Below are 23,217 nucleotides of genomic sequence, written 5' to 3'. Positions count from 1 at the left end.
GACAAAGACTGCTTCTGACAGTGCTGAGCACGGCGTTCTGGGCCAGGACTGGGGCCTTTATGCTGCATGGTGTTGGGACTTGAATCCACCAGTCCCCACTACGCCCCTTTGGGTAGCAGCCTGGGTGTATTAACATGCACCTGCCTTTCTGCCTTGAGGCCGTTCCCATTCTCACCTACTCTACCCATTAATCTGTGATGGGACAAACCCCCGTGGATCTGACCTGCTCTGCAAACACCTCCCTCAAGCACTGCAGCTGGCCCGGGATTTGGCTGAGGAAGAACTCATGCCCAAGGTTCCCCCCCCACACACACGCTGCTTGTCAAGTCCCAAGTGGTGCAAAGAGGAACAAGTGTGAATGGATTGCTAGCCAGCCGCAGGCCTCACCCTTCAATAGTAAACTACGTTGGGGCGGTACTGCACAGTGGGTTTGGCACACTCCATGCTGGAGTGGCCACTGAGCCATTCATTAGCTCCTAAACCTACCCTCACTCCCCTCGGTTTAAGAAGAGGCAAATAGGAGCAGCTTTAATTGAGTTTATTAAAACAGCTCTCTTTGTGTGGGTCTTGAAAGGGTTGCATCACATGACCTCCACCAGGGAGGCCCCCCACACCCATTCACCTCGCTTCTGTGTATGTACACCCGCATCTCTACCCACATCCACCTCCCCGCGTGCCTTCGGACACCAGCCGACTGGATGGACAAAACAAGGCTCCAGCCTGTCCAGGTGAATGAATAAAAGATTAAAGGAAACAGTTGGTTTTTGCTCTAGAATATCCCCCACAGAGATGCACCTGTTTTCCCGGCATTGTAGGGAAGTCTTTGGTATATTGTGTTTAATGAGATGAAGGAAGATTCGCTGAGCTCCCACTGACCAGGGGCCGGACTTTAAGCATCAGGAAGTGAGTGGTCCATGGATGACTTGATCTTCCCAGGTGACAGCCTAGTTAGTAGATGGGAAAAAGGTCAGTGAGGAAGTGTTTGTGCAAAGGATCTGCCCAGTATCTTTACCTAGCACCCCGCCTCCTTCCCTTGGCCAGAGCCTCCTTCCCGACATTCGGGGGGGCTGGGGGGAGCAGGAATGGACTCTTCATAAACAGCACCAAAAAGCTGTACTAGGTAAAGCAATGTCCGTAGCACAGAGAGCACCCAGTGCTGTACAGAAAAGGCACATGACGTGGTCCCTGCCTCAAACAGCATCTAACCATGCAATGTTCAGAGGAAGGTGGAGGAACGGGCCTGCAAAAAGCCTGCTGAGGAGCTGTGGGACTTTGCATGAGCGTTGCTGGTGCCAGGGGGGTTTTGGGTTTTGATTTTGGATCCTTTTACTTGAAAAGGGAAAGATGCCAGAGGCCAGCAGCAGCCACCGGCCCGGTTGCACTAGGCACCATACAGAGGCAGTGGGGGATTTCTGGCACTATGAACGGCATAATTTATTAGCAATTTACAGTAATTAACCTGACCCTTCTCTAGCACCTGTGACTGAAAGCGCTCACCACTTCACAATCGTCTTCGTTTCAGCTCAGAGCCTCCCTGCGGGCTTGGGAAGGCTGATCCCCAGCGCAGCCTATGCTGTAATAAAGGCCCCGGGGCACGGCTGTGGCTGGCCTGGGTCAGGTTCGGGCTGGAGCCAGGCCTCTGAATTCTAACAGAGCTCTAGGAAGAGCTCACAGATGCCTCCAGCTGGGACGCGCCGGGCCAGGAGGCTCTCACTTTGCCATTGTACGTGTGTGGGAAGCCAGTGTCCCTACCGTTTGACCATGTGCTCGTAGATCACTGTGGGGATGATGGTGATGGTGACGGCGTTACCAGCTGTAACCAGGATATCCAGGATTTGTTTGTCCTTGAGGGGGGAAGAGTTGAGAAATACAATATTACAGCCCCAGATACTGCACGGGCCAAGCATTTCCCCCCAGGCAGAGCGAACGCACAGCTGCCACTCCGCTGTGCACTCCTGCAGCAGCACAAAGGCGATGTAGCATGGCCAGCGCGTAGGCCCGTCAGTTCCCTGCTAGGGGTGAGTTACACATGCACAGGGGGTTATTTGCATGGACAGCTGTGCAAACCTAGCTATTAAAAAAAAAACAGCCTTGATTTTTTTAAAAACGGTTTTAACCTGGCAGCCTTTAAAACCAAAAGACTCACCCGCTGGAGGCAGCTGCAGGGACCGCCCATAAAGCAGCCCTTATTCAGGCTGACAACACACCAGTTAACGTCACTAAATGACATGAAAAAAGACTTTGTTTCGCCCCACCAGGCCCCGGGCTGGGGCATGCTGGTCCCCCAGTAAAAGGAGGGCCTGGGAAGAGGGACCAAAACAGCCACTGAGTGTTTGCTGCAGCAAAATACTCCACCGTATAATTTAATTTCTGGTACATTTAACTAGAGATCAGTTTCCTTCAGCCTCCAACCACAATTTTTTCTTTTAATCAGAGACACCACCTGGGGGAGATTTTCAAAGCCACAAGGGGGCGTTCGGGACCCTAGTCCCACTGAAAGGGGCTGGGTGGCTCTAAAAATCTTCCCCTCAAACTCCTCGGTACCCAGCTGCTTTGTCTGGTCTGACTGCAGCACAGCGCTCGCCACAGGAAACGCTTCCACAGCAGCGGTGAACCAGGAGGCATCAGTAACCCACCATGGCAGCTTCTCAGAACACTCGGTTCCTGTTTCTCAAGAGCGAGACAAATCTTCAGCTGTAGGTCACCCGAGCCCGACTCAAGGTGCTTCCACCGGCTGCCCCAGAGAGGCGGGATTCTCCCGCTGCGGGACCAGGCCCCGAGCGAGGGCTGCTCCCTGTCCTGGCCAGGGGCCTGTCTCAGGGAGTCTCCCGCGCGCACCCTCCCGGCCCATCTCGCCGGGGGCTTTACCTTCAGGCCGATGACGTTCTGCCCGTTCAGCTCACAGATGTAGTGGTTGATGAGGAGGCCGTTCCGGGCTGCAGAGCTGCCTTTGGTGAGAGAAACGATCTTCCCCTTCTTGATGACGAACCCCACGTGCCCCGTGCTGTCCTTGTGCATCGTCACCGTGCGCTGGAAGGGCCTGGGGGGGGCATCGGGACACGGGCGGTTAGTCAGGACCTGACGCTCCGCTGAGGAAGCCGGACGCAGGCCGAGCGCACCCCCCACCCCACTCACCTGTCTCGCACGATCACGACGATTTTCTCCGGGGCGGCCTTTTTCAGGGCCCTGTTGGCCTTGTCTGTGCTCCAGCCGGCGCAGTCCTTCCCGTTGATCTGCAGCACCTGGTCCCCGAAGCGCAGCCCGACGAGGGACGCTGGGGAGTTGGCCTTAACCAGCTGCACAAACACCCCCTGCGGGAGGAGCAGGAGTCAGCCTGTCACATGGGTGGCACCAGGCAGCCTGTGCCGGGCCAGCGCTCGCATCGCTCAGCGGCGACCGCTCCCGCTGACTGCAGAGGGATGCTGGCCAGGCCTCGGCTGGAAGGATTTGGGGCTGCAGCGTGAGGGTTTGTGACAGAGGTAAGGGACCACAGCGGGCACTGCCAGGGCGACCCGGGCGCCAGGCTGGCTCCAGGGAGTTTGGCTCCTGATACCCCATCTCACAGTCAGAGCATCCTCAGACCAACCCAATCACTATCACAAAGGGGTCCAGCTTCTCCTTGTACTATTCTTATACAACCCTGAGATTGCTCAGCAGGTCCCAGCCCCGGCGCTCGGGAGCCAGGCCTGATGGGGCCGCAGTGGACCCAAGGTGAGCGGTGCACACTGGCCTCAGAACCCACCTGGTCGATGCTTTTCAGCTGGAGCCCAGTCTTCCCGCGCTCATCCTTGCAGAGGTGGAGCTCCCGCAGGCCTGGCCTGATCTCTGCCCTGCGCAGCCCGAGGTTGTTTCCCGTCAGTGGGGCGACCAGCACACCCTGGGAGGAAGGGACCAGGGCCCCTGCCTGTTGGAGAATCCAACCAGCACGTGAACAATCTGAGCTGACTCAAGTGCAGATGGGCCATGGGGTGGAATGAGAGTGGGGAGGAAGATGGCATCAGGGCTGGTCCCTCACAAGTGTCTATCACTGGAGTGGGCAGCGGGGGTGAGGTGTGGCAGGAGAGGGGAGACTTTCTGGTAGCAGAGCCAGGCAGCAGAAGAGGGAGGTGACCCCGCCTGCACATCCCCCAGCTCCTTGCACCCAACAGCCATGGGCCAGGGCTCAGCAAGGTCTTTCCTCCAGAACTGCCGCAGAATGTTGCAGATGCCAAGCGCAAGGCCCAGCAAGGTGCCAGGAGCAAAAGCCGGTGGCATTAGGAGTAACCAGTGGCTCGGGGCTGGGTGGGAAGGCAGGATTCCAAGCGGTGAAGGAGACACGGATACGACACATTCCCCAGAAACGAGGGGCATCAGCTTAATCCCCAAGAGCCACCTACGGGCCGGCCAGGAAGCGAGACTCAGGCTGGCTCTCCCAGGCCCACTCCTCAGGCACCAGACCAACTGCTTCTTCAGGGGGACTTCGGCCTGGGTCTGGCCTGCAGGTTCTGTCCCCTCCTCTCCAGAGTGTCCGGCGGGGGTGAGGGCAAGGACCCGGCTTATTGGGGCCTAGGACATGCGTGGTGCCGGGGGGGACAGACAGACACAGTCACAGCGATACCTACGTTGCCACTTGTTGGGACCAGGGCTAGGTCCTTCTGGACCTCGTCACTGGAGAGCGAGAGCCCCATGTAGTCCCCAAGCTCCATGAGGTTTGGGTACAGAACAGGTGGGGCTGAGGGGGGAAGAGAAAAGGACATTGTCCATTCAGAGAGCTAAGCTGAGCAGGCGCCGCCTGGGCCAGCCAGGGAGGCCCTGTCCTCCTGCCACAGGAGTCGACTGCCTCCCTTGAGATGAAGAGCAATTACCCACGTCCTGCAGCCCCGAGACCCCACGAGACAGAAGCCCTTAGCCCCACCCCCCCACTGCGGGGCCCCAGTGCTCGAACTGCTGAACGTTGTCAGGCGGCTCGGCAGGTCCCTACGTTTGGCCACCCCTGTCCTATAGCCTCAGGGCAAAGATCTGCCCTTCGCCCAGACGTCCCCTCCCCCCTGCATCACCCCAAGCAGCCAGTTCACAGCCCCTCCTCACTGTGCCCGGCCTGAGGGGGGCGTGCAGCTGAGAATTAACCCTTTGTTCACTGGGCAATAAGTGCTTTCCCCTGCACCCTGAGCCGCTAGCGAAACCACGCCTGGTCTAGGAGACTGTCCCTCAAACCCGCTTCTCGTGGCGAGAGGCCGCGTCTCAGCTGGGACTTACCCGCTGCTGGCTCTGACTTCTCTGCAACCCCAGCCAGAGCCCTGGCGGCTGCATTCGCCTGAGCCTGGGAAGAGAAGACAGACTTCACTATGTGGGACGCCAGCGGGCACGGAGAGCGGGCAGGGCTGGCACGTTTTATCACCCCACCCCCCAGCTTCTGGGGAGCTGGGATTGTCCTTGCGCTCTGTCGGTGGCTGGAGCAAATCCACACCGTCCCTTTCAGCACCGGGTAATGGGCTGGGAGAGACAGCTGGGCTGGTCACTGAAACCAAACCACAGACGAGGGGGACCCTGCTCACTCAGTGTCCGAGGCCTTTGCTTGAAAAGGGACATAGCGCGTCGCTAGGTGCAAGGCCGTCAGGGAGCACCGTCACCGCCCCGCCACATGGATGGGGCCACACTGGAGCCTTGGCAGAAGCTGCTCCAACCGCCGAGCTTGGTGTCAACCGGACCCAAAACCCAGCCTCTTACCTGCAAGGTTTGATCCACCTTCATGTCCTCCAGTGATGGGTACAGAGCTGACATGGCTGCTTCCTCCACAGGAACCACCTGTAAGAGGCACACAAAGGCAAGGCTGAGACAGATGCTCTGGAGCAAACGGAGAGCAAAGGTTACATTCCTCCCTCCCTCCCAGTTCATTGTCAAACCTTATTCGGAGCCGCCTGATGTACCAGGGCAAGGAAGGGCCCAGCCTCTCGGGACACAAAGCTCCGCACACTGCTGCATTAATATCCAGAGGCGGCATGCTGCAGGGCCAGTCTACATGGGGCTGGGCAAGTACTGGCCCCCGGTTCCCAAGTTTCAGGTTCCATTGGGGTATGTTCATGGCACACAGCCCAAGAGGTCAGAGAGAGCATAACACACTCTTGCTGGAGTGTTGCTGGTTGCAAGGTAACATTGCACTGACAGACTCCAGAACCCTCACGTACCAGTACCAAAACCAGAGAGAGACAAAGCAGGCTGCTCCCTAAGGCAATGATGCATAACTCACCCTGGCCTTGCTTTAAGCGGTTTCTTTCTCTCTTGCACACTTTGCTACAGCACCCCCTAGCTTGCAAGCAGGACCAGGAAACCCCGTGCAAATTAAAATGACAGCCTACAGTTCCAGCAGCTTTCAAATACACCAGCTCAAAGCAAAACCTGAGCCTAAACCACTATATTTCACCTGCCTCTGGGTTGCAGCCACAGGAAGGCTAATTCAGCCCAGGTTCACCAATCTGCAGGCAACTGGCACCTGGCCCGTGTCTAGTTTGGAACATGAATGCTGTCTGGGTTCTCTTAGCCACGCTGGGCACAACTCTGCGCCCAAGTAGCCAAAGCAAAAGCGATCAGCCCAACCATCACCCTGTAATCTGCTCAGCCTTCATGGGCAAAAAGCCCCAGCGGGGGCATGAGTGTAGGATGGGATCATGGCCAGGCCTCCATATGTGATTCACATCGGTGCTACAGCGCACGCAAACACACACACACACACACTCTCTCTCTCCTCCCCCCCCCCCCCCGAGTTTCAGTGGAAATTGCCAGGGGAATAAGGTTTTTGTCAGGCTGCGTCATGCCTGGTTCAAAGTCTTCCCTGGTCGTGTCAGTGCCCTTGCCACCCCTCGCAATTAAAACCACATTGTGCCCTCCTGCGGCTTGGGGCTCTCATTTTGTGCACCTGTATCACATCGCCAATCAGTGCCGCAAGCTATTCATAGCCAGGTGGGGAAACTGAGGCAGGAGGTGGTGCCGGCCTGGCCCACGGTTGCAGAGGGAGTCTGTGACAGTGCCAGGAATAGCCCAACACCCCCGGAGCAGCCTGCCAGTCTAATGACCGCAGCCCTGCCCGGGGCGTCTGCAGACCAAGCGGTTGCTGCTGCACGAGCCTGGCGCCATGTGTCAGACTTTTGTTCTTTGTGTTTTGCTGGCGTCCAACCGCTGCTGGTAACTACCCAAGTTCTGTGGCGTTAGCTGGTGTGACCTGCTGGCTGAATAGCTGCCTCTGTGCCATTAATACCCACAGAATAAACAGGCAGCGGGGCGGGCGCCTGCCCCGGCGTCCGATTTCCCCACGGCTGTGAGCCAACCCCACACCGGGCGCTCAGGGCACAGGCGGCCTGTGTCAGCAGGCGCTGCCCATGAAAAGCTCCCATTCAACACAGGTTGGTCACGTGAAGCCTGGAACTGATACAGCTTTGGGGCCAGGCCAAGTTTCTGCAGCATCACATGACTGGTTTCTGCACGTAAAAGGCAGGCACCCTAATGGCAGAACATCTTAAAGGGACAGGACCCCTTTTCTCTCTCGCCTGGGCACCTCCACCACCCGAGAAGGCTGCCACAGCTCCTATTTTTGGTAATGCCGTTATCTGCCCCCTGGCTCTGCCCCGCTTTAAAACTCGTCTCCTGCAGGGTGCGCCAGTGGGCTTCTGACGGGGTGGTTTTATGTCTTTTTATGCACATGTGACTGTGTGTGTGTGTGTGTGTGTGTGTGTGCGTGTGTGTGTGTGTGTAAAAAAGCACATCTGTCCCTCTGCGTGTGTGAGAGAGAGCCAGCAATGGAGCCTATGAATGAAGCACAGGGGAGGATAAGAAAATACTGTTTGCAGCCTCAGCCCCTGAGCTCCCAGACCCTGACACATCCACACACATCCACATCTCCCTACCTACCTACCTTTTGGAAGATGTTTCAGGTAAAGTCACATCCTGCTCCAAGGAAAATTCTCAGATCAAATTTGCCAATTTCCCCTCCCTGGCAAGACCTGAGTCTTTCCAAAAAGTTCCCCTGCAGCCTTCACACCCCAAACATCAGCAGGGCTAAGACAATGGAGGTGGGGGGGGGTGTCAGAAGGTGAAACTGCCCAGTGACACGTGTGCACCGAACTAGTTACTTCCCTTGTCTGAGCTGCAAAAAAGGACACAAACAATCTGGCTTTCCCGCCCGCTCAGTTTGAGGTACTGTTAGTAACAGGCCAAGACGCTCTGGTATCAAGTGGCATAGATCCATTTGTGTCAATTGGAGTGGGAGCTGGCCCACAGTGTTTAAGTTAACGTTGCCCTGGTACTTATTTTATCACACACACACACACACACACACACACACACACACACACACACACACACACACACACACACACACACACACCCTCTCTCTCTCTCTCTCTCTCTCTGTCTTTAAGGGCTTCACCCTCAAAACAATCCTGTGCAGTAGAGACGTGCTATGACCTCCCTTTTACAGCTGGGAGACTGAGGCACAGATCTCATAGGTGATTTGCCCAAGGTCACACAGGCGGACATGGCAGAGCCAGGATTTGCACCCAGGTCACCGGAGTCCTAGGCTAACAACCACTGGGCCAGCCTCCCTCTGCTCTACCTAAGGCACAAATGGGGGAATACACCGGGATACCGGCACAAGCAATAGCATATTTCTGTGGCAAGTGATGGGCTGATAGCAAAGCACCCACTGCTGTCAACGGCTGGGGGAAGCAACCTCGGCCCGCAGCCCCACTGGCGGCAGGGTGCTAGGGATTACGGCAGCAACCTGGGGTTTATTGCTGTGCTCGGACTCTAGCCCGAGGAGGTGCAGAACTGCGGGCTTTTCTCTGACCAGCTTCTCGCCTCTCCCAGCCAGGGTAGCGCTGTGAGGGCTTCCCCCGAAGAACCAAGTGAAAACCTGCTTTTTACGAGGCCAGGCTCCCACTCTCACCTCCCCCCGTATATTGAGACGGGCCCAGACTACAATGACACGGAAAGCAACAGAGGAATCTCCCTAGGCCTACTGAGGTCTAGCCTGCCGGCTGGCCTCAAGCAAAGCTACCATTGGCTGCAGCTGGAGTGATGGGAAACCCGGCAGGGGAGGAGAGTGGCGGCAGGGGAGGCGGGGGAGGGATACATGCGACTCCTTGTTTACTCAGCGGTGTAGCTTTACTTCCTGCCGTCCTGCGCTCTGGCCTGACCCTCCCCTAAAGATTCCGGGCCAAGTGCTCAGTGGGTGTAAATGCATGCGAGGTTCCTGGTTACACCTGGAAAGAATCCGGCCTTCTGCACATTCTGACCCTACAGAACAAAAACCAGCTGCTCGGGGTCTCAGGCCAAGCTCCTAGGTGTCCAACTCCCATTGAACTCGCTGAAATACGGCCCTGAGCCTGCGTCCCTGCCGGTCACACGCTGCCCTGGTGAGCTGGCCAGCCTGGTTTTCAATGCCCCAGTGACGCAGCGGGTGGGTTTTCCACCCACGTCCCTCAGACACTATCAGCTGATCTAATAGCAAAGGTAAAGGCTGGCCCTGCCCAGTTTGTCACACGGTGACATCAGCCACCCCGTGGGCCGTTACTGCTCTGCAGGTCCACGATTCCCCAAGTCAGGGATTAGTCAGAACCAAGCAGACGATGTTCTGGAGTCGTCGCTTTATTTCCCCTGACTCTGGAGTTGTCGCTTTATTTCCCCTGACTCTGGAGTTGTTGCTTTATTTCCCCCCATTAGCAGGGCTCCCGCTTACAAAGGCATGTCGAGTGCAGCCCCTGGCTCTGAAAACACAACCCGAAAGGTCAGGAGCTCCCGAATGGCGTGACCTGGTGGAATAAATGCCATGACCATGGCCACTGACTAAAAGGGCCAAGATCTCAGAATAGCAGCACACACCTGAGGCCAGAGAGAAAACCACCACCCTGGGTCCTGATGCCCCGCACTGGGCCAGACCTCAGCCCTTCTGGAACACGGAAATACCCAAAAACCCTCAAGTGCCCAGGAATTCAGAGCTAAAGCACAGATGTAGCAGGAATTCATTAACTTCACTCACAGCTCCAGCCAGTGAAGGCATCTGGAAAACAGACTCCAGCCTGAGCTGCGTCAATGTTCCCATCTTCCCTGTCCCTGGCACTAATCCTGTAGTAGAAACTTCAGGATCAAGCCTGAGTCCAGTGAAGTCAGCTGCTGAGTGACTCCAGTGGGAGCAGATGGGGCCTCAAAGTGACTCCAGGGTGGATGGAAATGTACCAGGGGAAAAAAATCCACCTCGTTGTAGCACCATTCCACCAGCTTTGGACGCACGATACTAACCATCAAGGGACGCAGATCCCGAAGCCGAACGGAGCGATTTCCCAGCAACAAGAACAGAGCCCCCTTCACACAAGCCCCACAGGGGCCTCAGCAATTTACCGCAATGGGGCAAAGGGCTCGGGCCACCTCCTCAATATGTGGCAAGTGTCAGAATTCAGTTGGAGTCCGTGGACCTAGGACAATTGACATCGGCTGAGGGCCTGTCTCCAGAGGTTCCAGTGCTCAGCACACACGGCTGGGCCCAGACGTTCCCGTGTTCGGCTCCCAGCAGCGACCTGTGTGACCCATCAGGCAGCTTTCTGAAGGTGCTCAGCCCCCATTGTGCACCCCAGGTGACGCTCCCTTTTGACAGTCTGGCCCTCTGTTGTGACATGAGCACCTGGGGCTCGCACTGGTCCCAGTGGAAGTGCCGCCACCCGAGAGCAGAATCTGTGCCTATAACATGCTCAGTTAGAGCAGGTGAAAGCACCTTGGCTCAGCCTGGTGGAAAAAACTAGACTTCATCCCATCCAGCACCTGCCAGCCAAGCCCCCAGCCAAGCGTCCCAGAGAGGAGAAACCCAGCTGGGCAAACCAAGCTTTGCTGCTCCGTGGCGTCGAATGCAGAGCTGGGCTGAACCTGAGCCCACAACAAACCCCTGGGCTTGATTAGCAAACGGTAAATACCCCCAATGGCCTGTGATGGGATGTTAGATGGGCGGGATCTGAGTTACTACAGAGAATTCTTTCCTGGCTGTCTGGCTGGTGGGTCTTGCCCACATGCTCAGGGTTTAGCTGATCGCTGTATTTGGGGTCGGGAAGGAATTTTCCTCCAGGGCAGATTGGCAGAGGCCCTGGGGTTTTTTTTAACCTTCCTTTGCAGCATGGGGCACAGGTCACTTGCTGGAGGATTCTCTGCACCTTGGAGTCTTTAAACCACGATTTGAGGACTTCAACAGCTCAGACATAGGTTAGGGGCTTGTTACAGGAGCGGGTGGGTGAGATTCTGTGGCCTGCGTTGTGCAGGAGGTCAGACTAGACCAGGGGTAGGCAACCTATGGCACGGGTGCCGAAGGCGGCACGCGAGCTGATTTTCAGTGGCACTCACACTGCCTGGGTCCTGGCCACTGCTCCGGGAGCTCTGTATTTTAATTTAATTTTAAATTAAGTTTCTTAAACATTTTAAAAACCGTATTTACTTTACATACAACAATAGTTTAGTTCTATATTATAGACTTATAGAAAGAGACCTTCTACAAACGTTAAAATGTATGACTGGCACGCGAACCCTTACATTAGAGTGAATAACTGAAGACTCGGCACAGCACTGCTGAACGGTCTATGATTCTAAGGAAACCGAACAGCCCAAAGAAGGAGCAGTGGGATGGGGGGAGCCAGGTGAAGCTTAACGCATCCCTCCCCCTCTCTTGCTGAAGGGGTGTCCCGCCTTACCTGGCAGACAGCTCCGGAGCAGGTTTCTCTTCTCCAGCACACTCTGCCTTCCTCTTCCAAAGGGCTGTGATTTTATAATAGCAGCAAAACACAGGTGCTGCCTGCCTGGGAGGGGCGTCACCCCATCAGCTGACGACGGAGTCACCAGGGAGGAATTCAGCAGCCCAGGAAACAGGCAGGTGCAGGAAAGAGGAAGCCAAGCTGCATCCCTGCTCCACACTGGCAAAGTGTGCGAGGATCACCCAGGCCCAAAGCAAGGAGCATGTGGGTCTGAGACTCAGGCTGCTCCGTGCAGGAAACCTGGCGTCACGGCCTCTTGGGTGCATTGCTTCAACCGGGCACGAGCCTGGCGCTTTTTCTAGCACAGACAGTTCGTATCACACAGGTCCCAGGAATTACAATGGCCCCTTGGCTCCAGGAGTCAGGATCTGGCTGGAAGGCAGGTCTAGTCTGGGGGGACGGCTTCTCCTAGCCTATCTGCAAGGCCTACGTCAGTCACTGGCACCCCCTTAGGGAGGCAGCGTGGCCTAGTGCTGTGGCTACAGGTCATAGGACCAGGGCTGACTCCTGGCTCTGACACCTGTGCTGTGGCCTTGAGTAAGTCACTTCCTAGCTCCACACTGGGGTTGGTGATACACAACCCTTCACTCCCACGCGCCAGCGCCGTCGTTGAAAAGTCTTTGCATCTGCATGTGACCATTTGGGACATTTTTAAAGCTGTTGCAAAGCCCTGTTTTCTCTTGCAACAAGGTCCCATCTTCGTCTAGCCCGTCGGCCAGCCTGGGCACCACCGATAGCGCCAAGACACGAGGGCTGGGACAGCATGGTGATCAGTACCTTACCATCCTGGTGAGAACAGAACAGCTACAATGGCCCCAACTCTGCACTTGGGTCCATGGCTGCAAGGTGTGTGGCCTGGTAACGTTGATACAAAGCAACACAAACAGGCACACCCAGGGTGCAGTTAATACCGGAGCTGCCTGCCGCCCAGTTGCTGAAGGTGAGAAATGCATGTCAGAGTCCACTGGCTTTAAAGAGCTCCGGCCCGAGCCGCCACTTCCAGCTGCCGCGTCTGCAGCACGAAGCCTGACGGTGTCATAGCCCTGCAGTCAGGGACAATGTGTCCCTGGGTACTAATTAATGACATACTATTCTAACTGCTCAGCATTGCAATGAGACGGTGACAGTTCTCGGGGTCCCCAGGACTGTGAGTCACCTTGTTACCCTGGCCTCCAGAGGGCGGGAGACTCGCTTGTTCTTGGCTGGGTGGCAGCTCCTACCACCACCAGCCTCTCAGCCGCTCCCTCTCCTCTGGGCTCTGCCGTGCTGGTTAACAATACGTGTGCCCCAGGCCTCAAGGCCCTTTGACTCGTCCCCTGTGATATCCAGCCCCTGACACTGGCTACTCACAGAAATCCCAGACCCTCTGCCCCCCAAGGTGCCGTGTACCCCCGTTGACTAGGTTCAGCTTAAATCTCCATTCCTGTATAGCACAGCACCTGTGAGCCCGTCCAGTACAACAACAGGGGGTTGATTTAAGAAAGACTAAAGCTTTGACTAGACACAAGAGAGCCTGATGGAAACAAATGGTTACAATACAAAACACCAACCTGGGCCTACTCTTATTAATGGTTCACTTTCCTAGCTAATAAAGTAGGTCCGTTCCCCCTCCCCACAGAGTTCAGTTTGGTGCTGAGCTGGCTGGCTTCCCAAGGCCATGAAAGCAGCCCTGCTCCCCAAAGGGTTTCCGTAATGAATGGATCCAGAATGCATCTCCAGCAGGCCCCAGCGCCCGGGGGGGGCGCCGGCCTGGGAGGGCGGCATTTGGGCGGGTGGAGCTCCGGCCCCGGCATGCCTGCGGCAGGTCGCCGGAGCCTGGGCGGCGCGGGACTGCCGGACTGCCTGCGTCATGCCTGTCGCGTCTCGCCAGCGGCTCGGCTCCGAGCCCGCTCCTGGGGCCGCGGCGCGGCAGGTCCGCGTCGTCCGCTCCCGACCTGCGCCAGGCATGCGCGGGCGAGCCAGGCGAGCCCAACCCTCCCCCCCCTCCATGATGCCGCCGAAGGAGGAAGGGGCCGCCGCTGGGGGGGGCGGCGCGGCGCGCGCTCGCGCGCTTGGGGCAGCCTACTTTGTAGAGCCGCCCCTGCTCCCGCCTCTATGTTATACTGAAAACAGCCAGGGCGAACCCCGGCCTTGCTGTGCGTTTCCTTTTTCACCTTCAAGTGGTTTCACTTGTTTGCTGTTGCAGCTGGTGGTTTTTTCCATTGAACATACTTGTATTGCACAAGGCTACACAATTGAGCCAGGCATTACATCACCAGCTAAAAAGGACGGGGTGACAACACCACCCTGCCCGAATGGGCCGTCACCGAGACACATTATCCCCTGGGTCTCATTTCTAGCGCCCAGTCTATAAAGCACACGTTCAATATAAATACGTTCCTCCTTAACTATTACCCACATATACAGCTCGTAATGATTATGACGCTTGACAAGCTCTGAGCTTTCTGTAGCTCCCTGTGACTCTTTATGGCTAAACAGCCTGTAAGACGTGTGTTTGTGTAGTGGGTTTGGCAGGGCTGAGGTGAGAGTTGTTTGCAAAGCTCAGGGGACCCTTTGCTAAGGGGTGTCTGTGTGACATTGATGCAGTAGGTTAGCCCACGGGTGCAGGTCTGGGCTCTCTTTTCTGGCCAGGGTATCTCCTGCCACGTTTGCTTTCCCTTTGATGTGCACAGTCTCCAGGTGCTATTCCTGCAGCCCTGTGCACCAGCGCAACACCTAGAGCTGGGACCTTCGGGCCTGAATGCGCAGTGATCTGTTACCCCCCTAATTTTCTCTTGCACAGCTAATGGTTTAACTGTTTGCCTGCCCCATTGCACACTCATTCGCTGACAGGGTAGTTTTAGTCAATTGGGGTGAATGCAATGGGGTGGTTTTTGTTGCTTTTCCTTCTTTGCATTAGAACTGCCCCCAGTCTGGTATTGGATGCAGCTGTACCCAGTGTTAATTAATCCTCACCACCCGCACTACAAGCAGCACTAATAAGCCCATTCTACAGATGGGAAAACTGAGTTACTCAAGACTGTACGAGTCAGTGGCAGAGTCAGGAAAAGAGCCCAGGATTCCTGATGCTCAGGCTTGTGCTTATCTGCTAGACACTGCTCTGTCTTTGGTCATGAGCACATGGGTCTGACACCACTGCGGGAGTGATCACATGCCTTCACTACAACAGCCTGCGTAACAGCCAATGTGGTAATTCCGTGAGGCCTTTGAAACCAAGAAGAAAAATCAGTAGCTGGTGAGACGGTCTTGCAACAGTGCTTGTCGTCAGAAGTCCTCACAAATATTCATTACGGTGGATCATCCAGGTCCCTCTGATGTGAAAGGGGAAGTGGGCTGTGGATTTCTATGGCATCTAGGGGTGTTGGGCACACACTGTATTTCAAAGGTATAAAGGGAACACAAGGTTCATGCTCAGGTTAAATGCAAATTTGGTCTGAGCAGCATTTAAATGAGCTTCCCCCTTGTGATCAGCTTCCTCTTGGTTACAAAGGGTGTGTTTAGTTTGAAGAAAGGGGCTGATAAGTATTTTTTGCATAGGGCAAACCACAGCATAAATAAGAAAGGATCAGGGAGCGAGGGTCAACTGTCAGGGCATAACTGCCCCCAGATTGTCTCTGCTGCTCTGATGTTGGGCACAAAATCAGGGGCAATACCAGGGGTGCGGGAACTTGTCTGTTGTTTAGCAAAACCACCCCTTGTGTGCAACATCACCCTGACACCCTCTGTGTGTGTTAGACAACAGGCGTCATTTCTCCAAAGCCTTGGAATGCTGCCCCACCGGCTCTGGGACGTCATTGCAGGAGGGGAGGGCACATGGGGAGCGGGCTATTCTTAGCAGCAGCCGTGGGAAGGAGTGCCCCGGAAGCCCTGATAAGCTTTTTCCATAACACCCATGCTGTAACCTGGGCCTCTGTTTGTGAGAGTAACCCATAGCTAGCTGCAGGGGTGATGGGAGGGCTGCGTTCCTCCACCCACAGCACGCTCAGGCAGGGTCCCCCTGAGGATTTCCTGGCTGAGCCAGAAAGGGCCCAGCTTGATTTCCAGATGCCAGGCTGGCAGTGAGCGAAACCCGGCCAAAACCGGAGTAAGGTCACACCGTCACAGTGTCGCCACGCCCCAAGCTGCAGGGCTGAATCCACAAGGAAATGCTGCAGGAGCTCCCCATGCCCTGTGCTGCACTGAGCCAATGCTTCTCGCTATGATAGCAGTTGTAGCAAAGGTTAAACTGCCGGGATTAAAAATATCCAAAAGCCACCCAGAGGAAAGGGGGTACCCCGGCAACATGATGAAGACACCTTAACAAAGCAGGACCCCTGGGATGCAGGGACTCAGCCTGTCGCCACTGCCAGTTGATGAGAAGGGGAGTTTTGTTAGGGATCTCAATGGGTCCTGATCCCCGAATTGCTCAAATTAAAACGGACACTGAAACTGACACTGCTGGAAGCAGCTGTGCCTGCCACACGGCTACTGCTGCCCCGACCCATTCAAACCCAGCTGGGCCTGTAGCCTACACTGGCTCAAAGCTTGCCCCTGAATCTCCAGCCCTGCCAGGCCCACAGAGCACAAGGCCGAGAGCACTTGCTGAGCAGCAGGTCAGTTATGTCACAGCCTCCCAAAACTACGTCGGGCACACGCCCTGCTGCCGGCCACGGGGCGAGGCCTGCTACAGGTCAGTAGCTGAGCCCCCGGATTGGTTTGTAAACTCCAGAGAGGCTCAGGTTCTGCAGTGATACACTCCAGGGGAAGCGCTGCAGAAGCCCACCTGCCCTGCTTGAGTCAAAGGGAAACCCTTCCTCTGCATCCTCCTGCTGCGGCATGAGAGCCAGAAAGTGAACCTGCCTAGAAACCACAGCCACACTTGGCTAGGCAACACCCAGGAAAAGGTTACTTCATAACAGCTGCCTCTGAACAGCTGCTAGGCAACAGTGACCCACCCTGTGGATTACAGCACAGCCAAGGAGTTTACTTCTGTGTCGTGTCTTGTGTCTCATTGGCTCAGTGTATTGTCAGTTGCCATGCCACTGGCGGCATTTGTTGGGGTGGGGTCATTCCAGCCCGTGATGGGACTGTCTCCGGCTCAGCGCATGCTCCAGCTGGCGCTCCTGCTCATGCAGTTGAATTGATTTCTGGCCATTAAAGAAGTGTTTGAACATTTTTCTGTTTCTGATTTTAAGAGCAGAAGAGACTTTCATGATAAGCTCATTTGATTTCAGGCATAACAGGACGGAGAACCTCACCCCGACTTTCTGTAGTTCATTAAGAGATTCTTAGCGATTCTAAACGGGGTACAGTGAAGAGGCTATTTGGATGGATTCGTTAATATCGGCCCAGGGCTTTGAAAGTGTCTCTGTACTAGCCCGAGGGCAGGGACTGCTCCAGTTAAGGTTCCAACTGCCTCTTTGGGGTTGATCTTAACTTTCCCAAACTTTCACCTTTTGGACGGAAATTGTCCAGCTTTGGGGTCTGGTAAAAAAACAGAAAGAAAAGAAAGAAACAAACAGTTGAGCCATTTTGGAATAGAAGGTGGAGGGGGGTGAACTTCTCCTATTACCAAAGAAACCCACCCAAACCCCCAAAACATACAAAGTTGTTCCAATTAACTTTACAGCTGAAACTCCTGTGCGTAAGAAGCTAGATATGGCAAGGAACTAGCTGTCCTTGAGGCGGAAGGCCTTTGAGAGCTGTGGTGTACCTGAATTTGATTTGACTGAGTGATGAGCCTTTGAAAATTGCCTGCTGTTCACACACAGGCCCCTTTGCACAAGGTTTTTCACTAGCCCTGTCTCCGCCTAGGGTGACCAGACTGCAAGTGTGAAAAATAGAGGCAGGTCTGTTTTCGGGGAAGAAGGGGGCATATAGTTGCCTATCGGAGACAAAGTCCCTAATATTGAGAGGTCTGGTCTGGGCATCCTGCCTCTGCCACTCACTTAGGCCCCAGCCTGACTCTGCAAAGACTTCAAGAGACGCGTAGCTTCACGCACTCTGCGTAGCCACGCTGAAGTCAGTGAAACTACCAGTGCACAGCGTCGCCCCTCCCAACTGAGCCCGATGAGACTTGGTATTTTTCTTAAATTCCAGCACGTCAGGGAGAGTCCTGGGACTGTGGGTGACTCTCAGCTTCCATTTTAGTTTTTAAAAAGTAAGACCAGTCTAGCTCTCGTTGCTGCAGAGCAAAGCTTGAAAAGGTGACCCCTAAAGGCTCAAAAACCAGCAGGCAAAACGTCACAAAACCCTCAGTTCTTAGTTTTAAAAATCTGATTATTTTAGGGGGCTTAGCCTAAGATTTTTGAGCACCTGGAGTTGGCAGTAACTTGATCCCACAAGCTGAGTGTTGTAGCCATGCAGACCCCAGTGGAAATACTGACCTGGGTAACAGTACTAATACCCAGCCCTTACTGACCACCATCCTTCAAAGACTTCACAGGATCAAGGCCATACAGAACTTTTCATCCATGGATCTTAAAGCACTTTACGAAGTTGGTCAGTATCATCCTTGTTTTACAGATGGGGAAACTGAGGCACAGATGGGGGTGATATGGCTTTGTCCAACTGGCAGGCCACTACAGGAGCTGGGACTAGAACCCACCCTGAGTCCTTAACTCTTGCTCTCTCCACTAGCTCCCGCTGCCTCTCTATCAGATAGTAATCTAGCAACATTATAATTGCTGTAGTAATAAAGACACTCCCATGCATTTCAGGCTTTTTCCCTTACTGGTCTTTTTTATTTTTCGTCCAAACTTAGCAAAAAGAAAACACTCTGCGTACACAGTGACAAGTGCATCTGATTTCAGCATCTCACTAATCGGAGATTCTATTTGTAACACAATGAATTTTGGTTTTTTATCCATTATCCATTAGTTTTAACCAGACAGTGTCCAAATGACCCAGCCAACAATAACTAAGCGAGAAGTGCCAGGGAGGACACAGATTTCTATTTCACACTAAAGAAAGCACATGTGAAAAACCATCCCTACTTTGAAGGAGTCCCTCGGTTGTGTCCCTGCCGCTGCCTGTTGGGTAGCGTGTGGGAATCTACGCGCCACATGCCAGAATGCAGCCAGGGCTCCCTCTGCAAACCCTGCTGAGAGAAATCTGCACACACACAGTCCCTGCAGGCTGCATCCTGTCGCCGGGACCCAGCCCTGTCTGTTCAGAGAGGCCCAGCCCCGGAAAAAGCGACAACAATAGAGTTCATACAGCTGGCCAGGGCTGATCTCCCTCCTGGCAGCTGAGCGTCCTGACCTACTTTAGCAAGAGTAGAAGAGGCCTTGGGCACCCTGAGTTTCCTGCTCTCGGCTTCCACCCTCCAGGCAGGACACTGCTTGGGATAACTGGCCAGACTCTGCAGGTGCCTCTTCCTCTCCCCTTCCGGCCTGGCCTCTCCCCCACAAGAGAATTCGGAGGGTTGCTTGTTAAGCACTGCCCTGTGCTCAGCCCTGCACACAGACACAGAGCCCAAGCCTGATTGCATTGGTGCCAATAGAACAAATCCCGTTGGCTTCTCCAGCAGCAGGATGGGGCCCAGGAATGCGCCACGCCCCAGTGCACTAGGCATGGATGTGACGTGACCGAGGCCCTGGGCTGTGCTGGAGGAGTCGGCTGCCCTGGGCTGGTTGTGGGTGTTGCAGAGAAATGGATGCCATCCTCGCTCTCGGGCCCTGCTCTCGGGAACGGGAACAGGGAGCCCCTCACGCCTGGAGGAACCAGCTCTGTGGGGAGGTGGCTGGGCGGGAGCCGGGACTGCTGTCCAAGCAGCCGGGCCGTGGTGCATTGAGCACCTGGCTTTTCCCAGGGCCCAGCTGCTGGGGCAGCGTGGAGAGATTGGCAGCTGCTGTCTGAGCCACACATGGAAGAACAGCAGGGGGCAGCTTCTGGCCTCCGAGCTCCTTCGCTTACCCCCAGACCCAGGGCCAAATTCGCACCATGCGTAACTCCTGCTGTCGGAGATACACCCGTGCGGGGGAGACAATGACAGAAGGGAACTGCGTGTTTCCCTCGTGCATCAGCCCCTCCACCCACACCCAAATCACCCCCACGCTCTCCCTTCGAGCACAGCCCCCGCTCGACAGCTCCCTGGGGAACAGCCACATAACACCCCGCGCTGCTCATGACTTCAGCTCCCTGTTCAAACCCGTCACCCTGCACCTGGGCTCCGTGGGTGGAAACGATCCATCCCAGGGCCAATGGGCTGAGAGACACGGCAGGGCCAGCGCTTGCTTAACGTTGCTACACTTGGCCTGTATGGCAACTGTTGCTAAGTAGCACAGGAACTGGGGCTGCGAGCCAGAGGGGTCACTTACAAACCCGATAGAAAACAAGGAAGCAGATTACAGCGTTTTCACGGCCACGATAAATGGAGGCAGAACACGAGTTCAGCACCAAAAGGTCACACACATGCCATGTAGCTAGATTCACCACCCAGTGACTCATGCATTCGTTACATAAAGGGGGGGGCCGCCAAAGAGGGAGGGAGGGAAGGGGAAATGTGGAATGAAAAGCAGGTGGTGAATTGCTCTGTGGGCTCTGGCACCCTGGTGGGGACCGAAAACTCATTGCTGGGCTGGACGCACACAGTGAGGAGCATCCAGAACTGGCCACGTGTGGGGTTTGGGGCGCCCGGTGGTGCCACAGTAACAGTCAGCCTCACTAAGGGCAGGAGGCCAGGGCTTGATACAATCTGGGGGACCTACCTTGACACGCCATTTTTACTGCTAAAAATGAGCCATAGCTGGTCTCAGAATAACCCCCCCAAAAAGCCAGAAACCAGCCTCCCCCTGTACAGCCAGACTGCCTGGCTCAGCCTGCACAGACATACTCCCGCTGGGCTCCGCAGAATGCAGCACTGCCAGGCGCTGGTTAATAATTAAAGCAAAGAAACCTGCAGCCTGTTTTTTAATACGTGCCTCAAGCACCCACCTAGAGTTGATCCTTCTGCAAGGAGCCTGAGCAGCAGCCGGCAGCGTTTATACCCAGGCGCCTGGAGGACAACGGCACGGCCGTCCTGGGATCCGACAGCAGCACCGGAATGCACACGGCTGCTGAGCCTGGGGAGACGTTTCAGGGCTTTGGCCAAGCTGTACTGGGCAGCAGAGCGGTGCTGGAGCCATGCTGCGGCTCAGGCTAACACAACTCAGGGGAAGATGGAGCTGGCCCTTTCTTTAATATAAGGCAGGATTTTCACAGGCATCAAAGTAGCTTGAGAGCAAAAGTGCCCGTAGATGCTTTAGAAAACCCCAATTCCCTCTACCCCCAGTTCAGGCTCAGACCTTCAGAAAGTCGGGAGGAGGACAGGTTTTAATGAGAGGCCAAAGCCTTTCCAGGTGAATATCATCTCCTCATTATCACTGTTAGGAGCTCAGAGGCGAGGTGGTGACTCAGACGCTATTTTAAAGCGTGGAACCCCCCACCCCCTCCCCCTCCAGTTCTGAATCACTGGCACCGTAACTAGTGACAATTTCAAAGCGAGGCACAGAACTGATGTCTGATGAAGGGACTCACCCCGTGGGATAATTGATGGATGGGCGAGGAAGCTGGGATTCAGGAAAGCTTGATTCAGTGTGCTCAGCTGTGCCACTGCTTCCTCACATGGCCTTGAGCAAGTCACCCAACTTCTCCACACCCCAATCTCCTCCGCTGTGCCACGCCGCTGGTTACCCACCTTCACAAGGCAGCGTGAGAGCCACGCTCATAGTGCAGTTAATTGATGGCTCCTGGGGCCAGATCCCTAAGCATCACCTCCACTCACTGCCCTGCTGAAGTCACAGGCCAACAGAGGAGTCGCTGTGACAGAGCGATGGCTGTAGGTGAATGGGCCCCATTCCCGCCGAGAGCAGGGTGCGAATCTGACTTCTGTCCGAGCGGTTTTATGATCACTGCTCTAGATCTCCGCTCCCTCTCCCAGGGCAAAGCTCGTTGGAAGTTGTCTGCCCATTTCCCCCTTTGATGGAGCTTGAGAAGGGGTCAACTGCTATTTTCTTACCACAGACGAATCCTGTAAGCTGAGCTGTTGCTAGCTTTGATGTCCACAAATGGCAGCACTCAGAATTCAGCGCACTAACACTGGGGAGAATCCACCTGAGTGCAGGTATGTGCTGGGCAAACTCCCCCCCTGCATGTGAAGCAGACCTTGCAGCACCCCTCCTGGCCCCGAAACAGCCAGTTCTCCAGGAACAAATCCAAAGAGCACCCAGGCGCGGGTTTGGGGAAGGGTGAAAGCAGAGATTTAGCTCAGCTCAGTCAACTTTGCAACTTAGCACCACTGCTGCTGAGTGAAAATAAAGGGCCTCAAAGGCAGAATTCTATTTAGATGTGAACTAGAGTGATTCTGTGCCCAGCCCCAGCTTACACTAGATACTTCCTGCTCATTCACACTAGCACCCTCAGGTCCCCCCTTCCCCCTCGGGCAAGCAGCTCTTTGGAGGACCTGAACTTTAAGGGCAAAGGAGGCTATGCCTAGCCTCATTCTTACTGCCCCAAATAAAGGGAATGCCAACAGCTCAGCCTACTCATGCCAATCCTCAGCATTCTCCTCCTCTTGTCCCAGCTCTGGGGTGCAGAATAGTGCAGCAGAAAGCCTGATGTGGCAACTCGAATTCAGCTCTTCCAATGATCTTGCCCTGGACTTGCACCAGAGCGTGACAGGCACTAAGAGAACCCGGACAGAAAGCAGTAATGAGTTCACATTTAAAGCCAGGAAAAAAAAGTATTCATTAAATGAAACATGTTAGTAATTTCAACTATTCTGTCCTTTGCTGGATGAATTACCCTCGAGAGGGAAGCTTCTACTACTATCAAAGAAATCAACTCCGAATCGTGTACTTTGCCTGCTTTAAGCAATCAGTATGTTATTGAAACTGAAACACCAGAGGTCTCTGGCAATTTCATGAGGAGCCAGGAATACGGCCCGGATCTAGTCACAAGGAGCTGGGGGCTGCTGCTGATCAGACTGCAGAACAGGGCAGTCTCTTTTGGACACTGGCTGGATTTTTTTCCAGGAACTGAAAAATTCCCAAGCCAAAACCAGTTGGTGTTTCGAACCAAAACTGATTTTTCAGGTTTCCCCCCCTCCCCAAAGCAAGATCTCTGACTGCCAGAAGCTGGACCTGGAACACTTGACTGCCCAGTTCTGTTCATTCCCTCGGAAGCATTGGCACTGACCAGTCACACAGGACACTGGGCTAGATGGACCATTGGTCTGAGCCAATATGGCCATTCTTATGTAAATAAATCTCATTTTGGATCAAAAACACCTGGCACCAACACAGATTCCCCCCCCCCCCAAGGTTTTTGTTTATGGGCTGTTTTGTTTTTTATGAGGGTGCTGAAGACTCTACCATCTAGATCAGGGGTTGGCAACCTTTCAGAAGTGCTGTGCCGAGTCTTCATTTATTCACTCTAATTTAAGGTTTCACGTGCCAGTCATACATTTTGTTTGTTTTTAGAAGGTCTCTTTCTAGAA

At 54.8% G+C, this 23,217-nt stretch overlaps 1 protein-coding gene across 3 annotated transcripts; it reads right to left on the bottom strand.

Annotated features, from left to right (window-relative positions):
- Positions 1-523: 523 nt before the first annotated feature.
- On the bottom strand, positions 524-18,853 carry SDCBP2 (syndecan binding protein 2). Of its 3 annotated transcripts, none has more exons than XM_039498953.1 (9): positions 18,734-18,853; positions 5,707-5,784; positions 5,236-5,299; positions 4,602-4,711; positions 3,743-3,904; positions 3,136-3,311; positions 2,869-3,040; positions 1,753-1,844; positions 524-944 (listed from the first exon to the last, which is right to left on the bottom strand). In XM_039498953.1, exons 2-9 carry the CDS (start codon positions 5,758-5,760, stop codon positions 890-892), a joined length of 885 nt encoding a protein of 294 aa, XP_039354887.1. In that variant the 5' UTR covers positions 5,761-5,784; positions 18,734-18,853; the 3' UTR covers positions 524-889. The 3 variants fall into 3 exon arrangements, with proteins under 3 accessions (XP_039354887.1, XP_039354886.1, XP_039354884.1); XM_039498952.1 differs by lacking the exon at positions 18,734-18,853 and adding an exon at positions 11,700-12,021; XM_039498950.1 differs by lacking the exon at positions 18,734-18,853 and adding an exon at positions 10,270-10,567.
- Between the last annotated feature and the right edge of the window lie 4,364 nt (positions 18,854-23,217).

Source organism: Mauremys reevesii, linkage group 13 (assembly GCF_016161935.1).
Source record: "Mauremys reevesii isolate NIE-2019 linkage group 13, ASM1616193v1, whole genome shotgun sequence".
In the NCBI taxonomy this organism is placed as follows: domain Eukaryota; kingdom Metazoa; phylum Chordata; order Testudines; family Geoemydidae; genus Mauremys; species Mauremys reevesii.
This window is presented reverse-complemented; position numbering and strand designations above follow the sequence as displayed.

Bases quoted from the DNA above. Each gene is read 5' to 3' on its own strand.
- SDCBP2 (XM_039498950.1), bottom strand. The intron at 5,300-5,706 runs GTAAGAGGCTGG...TTCTCTTCCCAG, and splicing joins AGGTGGATCAAACCTTGCAG to GCTCAGGCGAATGCAGCCGC. The intron at 3,312-3,742 runs GTGGGTTCTGAG...CTCCTCCCGCAG, and splicing joins AGCTGAAAAGCATCGACCAG to GGGGTGTTTGTGCAGCTGGT.